This window comes from Papilio xuthus, unplaced genomic scaffold (assembly GCF_000836235.2).
Source record: "Papilio xuthus unplaced genomic scaffold, Pxut_1.1 DF826923.1, whole genome shotgun sequence".
In the NCBI taxonomy this organism is placed as follows: Eukaryota; Metazoa; Arthropoda; class Insecta; order Lepidoptera; family Papilionidae; genus Papilio; species Papilio xuthus.
The window spans coordinates 4,305,593-4,312,604 of NW_013531726.1; the positions used below are offsets into that span (position 1 = coordinate 4,305,593).

Genomic DNA, 7,012 nt, shown 5'->3' on the forward strand with positions numbered 1-7,012 from the left:
CATACAAATAGAAAGAAAAATGATAAACATAGAACCAGTAGCCATTTAAGTAAATAAAATTTTTATCCAATTATATACGTGTTCTCTGCTGTCGTAAAGGTAAAGTAAATATAAGTACTCGTACAATGCCCAATTAAACGAAATTTCATGTAAGCGACATACAACATGCGACACACGACAGGTTTCCGTAATTTATGGTTACATTTTGGTACTGCAACGTCCCGAATACAAGTGATGTATTCTTAGCAAGGGCCTTCGTTATGTACATTTAACAGAGCTTTACTCAAGGAATTAAAAAATAAAAAGTTCTTGCAAAACGGATTAAAAAATAAATGTATAATATTTTTTTTAACAACTCGCATCAGTATAATTTAAATTATCTTATTTTTTACAAACAATTACTAATATAATTTGTAGTGAAAAATCCATGTTAAACCTTTGTTAATAGCACATTTTTGTATATAGTAAATTTTTCGATATAAATACAATGGAATATCTTACAATAACTTAAACCTTTCTGTAAGTTATCGTCAATATCTTTAAGATCCTAACAATACATTTAATAGAAGAGAAGCTCTAATTCTCCACAACTTCAAAGGGTTATTCAAAATGTCGGGATCCTAAACAATAGGAGGCACATACTAAGATTTATGGGCGATTGTGTATGTAATGTAATGGCCTAAATATTCACGCGCTCTTTTAGAGTTAAGTAATAAATTATTCTATTCAATTTGCGACAATAAATTACCAAGTCTGTATACCAAGAAGTACTTATATGTGTATTTTTTTGTTTTGCTATTTACGACAGGCCACTCAAATTAAGACTATTGCTAAACATAAAAAATTATAATAATTCTTCACGCATTTAGTGAAAAAACAACATAAATATTTTAACTATAAAAATCCAATAATTTTAAGCTATTCTTTGTATATATTCCTCTACAATACATAGTAACATATTGATCTCTTTGGTCCCATATTATGTAAAATAGTGTGTTTTAGAGAGTGGACATAATTTGTAAACAAGTAACGTTCGGAAACTTCCGACGCAAGTCGATCGAAGCCGAGCCGTCTCTATTACCAACACGCCGTGCGTCGAAACCGTAGCATCCGCACGTAGCAAGTTAGTCGTCGCGTAGCGCACGTAGCGGTCTGACGTCTACGCTAGTGTGAAGTGAATGTTTTACGCAATTATTTTAAAATTGTTTAATTATTTTGAAGTCTTTAAAATAATTGTAAAAAAAAAAATAAGTTTAAACAGCTTCTTACAAGAACTATGTGAATGGATCCAACAGGTATTTCTTAATTTTTGTATTAGTTATAATAATAAACTAACGTTGAACGATTTTTCAATTGAAATGCGTAAAAACCCACATGCCTTTAGGTCGCTTAGCTTAGCTGAACTTTAGTTTTGTGCTTTTTATAATGGGTTAGTCATTTTATATAAAAAATCTTTGAATTGTTTAAAAAGTGCCAAAATACGCATAGTAAAAATTGCATGTAAGTACAAAAAGCCTTAAGCTAATCATTTATATTGTTTTTGTTGTAGAAATATATTACAATGTATTGTAATATAAATTTTGTTATAATAATAAAAAACCATTTGTAATTCAACACAGCGTTATTAATTGACTCTTGCAATGTATACTCTACATTTTGTTCTAAGTGGCTGAAAGGGAAGACATTTTATGAAACCTCGCCCATCATAACTACGATTTTTTCTAACATATGTGAAGAAAGCGAAATGTAATGGCATGGAAAAATATATCTTGTTTCTATGTTTATAGATACCATATTCGCGTATAGATTGTGTATAGTCAATATTATTTTAACCCTCCTATAATATCAATTTACTATTCAAAAATGGTGACGCTTTGGGTCAATACTGATAATGGGTCTATCGTATGACCATCGCTCGGTGATTACCAGTTTTTTTAAACATTATAGAAACCTATTGAGATTTTCAAGTACTAAAATGATGCCTTTCAAATAACAGGATGATACAGTCATTTGTTACAAGATTTTAATTTACGTTCTACGATCGTACTTAGATTAAGTAATTAGTTTTTCGTATTTATGTAATAAAATATGTTTGTAACTACATCTAAGTGATGTTAAATTTTAATTGAAATTATGTGAAAATAAGATTCATTTCTCTTAAAAATGTAAAAACAAAATAATATACATCTTATAACTGTAAGCCAGAAGAGTATTCAGAGAAGAGACTACATTTGGCGCTGTCCTGAAAGATCTCTGTTGCTTCTACCACATTCATACGTAATTAAAAATATATGTCTTGTTACTTTACCAAAATATTTATTGCAATAGAAAAAAAAATTAATTATTTTCATTTAATTTATAAAGGTTAATTATCCAACATTCACAATAAATAAAAGCAAAATAAAAGTAAAATAACAAAATTATAGGAAACAATAGAACAACATTTTTTTAATAAAAAAAAAAGAAGAAAATACATGCGTTATTATATACCAAACGATTCAAAGTTTCCTTGTCTTTGTTTCGGTAGCCGAGAATCTCGTAATACCTACCAAACTTAAGCCAGTAATTCCATTAGTGTCGACAACGGGTTTTGAACGCAGGTTGTTCGCATTCAATGAAATATAAGACGATTTCCGCGTAAGCCCGACGTCCGGATACACCAGACGAGTTTTCTCGACTTACTGTCCTAAGCTTTCACAAACTAGATGCTCGTGGTAACATTTTATGTTGCTCTCAGTAATATGAGTTTCATATTTATAATGTTACGTTTTTATCTAGATTTATAGAGATTTACATGAAAAATTAACCGTGTGTTTCTGAGAACAAAATCTCTGTTTAAAACATATTGTTATCTCTGTATTGTCAAAGATAATGACAGAGATGACGATATGTTTTATACGGAGATTTAGGTCTTGGAAACCTACGGTAAGTTTACAATTTCTATATATATTATAATGTAATGTATGTTAGTTATAAGTACAGCATTAATAACTATACGAAAAAAAATCCTAAGTTTTGTGATGTGAAAATGAAATTAAGGGTATAAGGCTGCATACAGTTAAACTCAAGGATATAAATCATACCTTTAACCAGCCAAATTATATCTTTATAAAACTAACAATACCTTTTACAGGAATGATAACAGGGTAATGAACTATAACAAGAGCAAGAGCCAGTGAAATGTAAAAGTGAAGACATGAACATAAAAATCGCTCCAATGGCTCGTAATATAGTATATTGGCTATTAGTGGTTTTATCACTCGAGGCCGTTGACGCTAAAAGAGCGACGTGCCTGGGTTACCCTAACTGTATTTGCGGCGGTACATTGGCCTTAGAAGTTGATTGCATCGTAAGCGGTTAGTACACTTAAGAACTTTTGTTTCTTAATAATTTCTTAAAAAAACTTTATTCTGACTTAAAGTTTACGATCTGTTAACTTGTCTAGACTTAAAATATACAATTAAGATATAATTTTATTACTTAATCATTTCATTTCAGGTCAGACAGTGAAAATTGATGTTTTACCTGGCGTTTACGTGAACATCAAATGTGAAAATTCGACGTTTTTGAACTATAATAATCTACCGAACTTTAATAATCGCAGAAATATTTTTAAGACAGTCAGTTTTAAGAATTGTCCGTTACCATCGACATCTTTCAAAGAAGTATTAACAAATATCGGTGTTAATAAAACAATGTCTTTGATATATCAAAATGAGAAAAATATAACACAGAATTTTGATAGAAATCATTTTGTCGGATTAGAAGATTTAACTAAATTATTAATATCTGTAAACGGTGTTATATTTCTACCGGATAATCTTTTTATGGATTTAAATAATCTTAAATGGTTAAACTTGCGAATTAAATCTGTAAATATATCTAAAGAAATATTCAAACCATTACCAAGATTGGATACACTTGAAATCAATCATAATCGTATGACAAATATGCCCAATAACATATTCGAATATTTAATAGGATTAAAAAAATTCTCGCTCTGGCAAAGTAACATATCGATAATACCCAATGATATCTTTGAAGGTGTACGAGAATTGGAAGAATTAGATATGAGTTCGAACGATTTGAGAATATTACCATCGGTTACATTTTATCCATTAAAAAATCTAAAGAAACTAACTTTATTTTCAAATAAGTTTTCCGTTCTACCGGATAACTTGTTTGCGCAGAACAAGTTACTTTCAACATTAATCATTTTAAACAATGACGTTAAAATAAAAGAACTTCCTAAAAACTTATTACGAAACTTGCAGTATTTGAAACAAGTACATATACAAAGATGTGGAATTGAAATAATATATACCAACTTATTTACAAACTCGTCTAGAATAAATAACATATCGTTGGCGCATAATGAGATAAAGATACTACCGGAAGCAGTTTTTAACGATCAAATAAATCTACTTGAACTAGATATCAGTTATAATAACTTAGAAAGTCTAGGAATTAAGTTATTCTCGTCGTTAGTACGATTAGAGAGATTGAATTTATGTTGCAATTCTATAACAGAAATATCTGGGTAAGAACATTTTATTCTATATTACAATAATAAATGCCAAAGCACCCGTGCACAAACATTGTTAAAAAAGTTTTTTTTTTTAAGTGAATAGAAGAATAAATTTGAGTATGCGTGTTTCGGCAATGGAACACACATTTTTATGCCATTTTTTAAATTGTATTATACTATATACTCCTGCATTTTTTTTCAGACTAACGTTCTTACCATTGATAAGTCTCACATACTTAAACATGGAGAGAAACAATTTGAAAGTGATATCTTCAAATCTATTCGAAAATAATAGACAAAGGTTATCAATATTTTTTGCGTACAACGAACTTGATTTTGAAAATAAAATATTGGTTAATAACTCTTGGATAATTAGAAGGAATTCACCATTTATCAACACGCATAATTTACAAATGCTTAATTTAAGCCATAATAAATTTAGAGATGTTTCTATTGATTGGTGGGTGAATGGTCATGAACATATCGACTTAAGATTTAATTTTATCAAAAATCTATGGGTATGTAGTTGTTTGTCACTAAAATTAGTTCTATGAGTATTTACAGGTTCGCTTAATGTTTTTTTATTTGTTTTAGGGAGATGGTGAACATGAATTTGCACATAATTACAAAATAATAAAAACACCAATCAAAGAAATTTGGATCGGAAACAATAACCTAAGTTGTGGATGTCATAATTTATGGTTCCTTGATTACATACAGGCTCACTGGAAGACCAAGGTCTGTTATACCTTAGTAATGCTTGGATGGATGGATGCTTGATACAGTGTCTTCAGAACGCCTGTATGGATCTCGCTGAAATTTGGCGTAGATGTAGAATATGATCTGGAAGAACACATGGCTATTTTTTTTAACACGTTAGCTGCCATATCGGACTATATGTCCGACAAGCCAAATGTAAATAATAAGTATATGAGCAATTTAAATAAGGTATTACAATATTTTTATGTGTTTTCTAATGGTTTTGGACAAAATAAAAAAAATTTTTTTCGTTATTCGAAAAATCATTCTGGCTGGCAGCTAACGTGTTAATTGGTGGTCGTGAGCCGCAGCTAATATTATAATATATCTTAGAATTAAACATCAAATCAAAAATTTGCATTTATTATAGCTATTGTAATAGTGAAAAAATATTTTTGTTTCAGATATCAGACATCGATTTCAAACATTGTCCAATGTGGTCAACTCGTGTGGTTTGCTATATAGCATTTTATGTCATCATTTCTATCACAGGAATACTATTCTTCATAGCAGCATTCATAATTATTGTATATTTTATTTACAAAAAGAAATTCCATGAGCTTTTAAAAAGAATTTGCTCAACTATATTTCATGGAAATTTTAAAAACGAAGAAAACAAAATTGCATTAAAATATTCTATAGCTGACGAGGAATTCGTTTTAAAAGAGATCGTTCCCGGATTACAAGATATTAAAAATGTAAAACTGCTTATGAAACCTATCAGCGATTTGAATACTAAAAAGTCTTTTATGAAAATTTTGAAAAGGAACGAAAGCGAAAAATACGTCACCATTGTAATATTTTCACCGAATTATTTAATGACAACGTACAGTAAAGTTAATATTAAAAAGATACGAGGGGAGATGTTGAAAGCAAGAAATACAATTTACATATTTGTCGACACCGGCCCTGACAATTCTATTTACGCTTTCCTAAAGGATCAACGTGAGACACGGATATCAGTTTTGTGGAACGAACTCTATTTCTGGGATAAAATTATCGATTTCGTTTCGAAATATTCGAAACATCGCAAATTCGGTTACAAAACTAGAAGTTGCCAAGGAAAAAACAACCTTGTTAAAGAAATTAATAAAGTTAAACGTAAATATACACCGAAAATGTCATTCATGAAACTATCGGAGTGGCCTCAAACTGATACTTTCGAAACGTTTGCGCATAGCCAAGTTTAGTACATGTAAATCTTTTTTATGAGGCAAAGACTGAAAATTTCGCCGTTAACCATAGTCTAGTACTATGAATACAGATCATGTTATGTAATTAAATTATCACGTTACATGTTACAATTTAATTCTAAGCACAATAACATTATTTAGACTTTTTCAAAATTAACTTTTTTATAAAAAAAAATAATAAAAAGTCCTTGCTAATTCGCTAATTAAACAATAATTTGTTACAGCTGCATGTGTGCATATGACTTTATTATGTATTATATATGTATTATATACGACATATTCATCTTATGTAGTTATTTCAATGTATTACTTCAAAGAGGTAAATACGAGTATTTATTTCTAATGTAGGTATCATACATAGTATTACTTTTAATTAAAAAATCGTAATCTTGATTTCGAAACCAGCTTATTGTTAAAATTTGTCAAAAATGCTTTAAGAATAAATAATCACATTAACCAACGTTGACTAAACTTATTTCCCTAATTTCTGAGAGTAAAAAAAAAATTCACAGTGGTAGAGCCCGCTTTAACA

General features: G+C 29.4%; 1 protein-coding gene across 1 annotated transcript; it reads left to right on the forward strand.

Moving 5' to 3' along the window:
* Positions 1-1,144: 1,144 nt before the first annotated feature.
* Positions 1,145-6,600, forward strand: LOC106122337 (leucine-rich repeat-containing G-protein coupled receptor 5). Its single transcript, XM_013318277.1, has 7 exons — positions 1,145-1,295; positions 3,134-3,356; positions 3,499-4,540; positions 4,731-5,046; positions 5,123-5,266; positions 5,692-5,826; positions 5,908-6,600. The coding sequence occupies exons 2-7, from the start codon at positions 3,197-3,199 to the stop codon at positions 6,475-6,477; spliced, it is 2,367 nt and encodes a 788-aa protein (XP_013173731.1). The 5' UTR covers positions 1,145-1,295; positions 3,134-3,196; the 3' UTR covers positions 6,478-6,600.
* Positions 6,601-7,012: the final 412 nt, after the last annotated feature.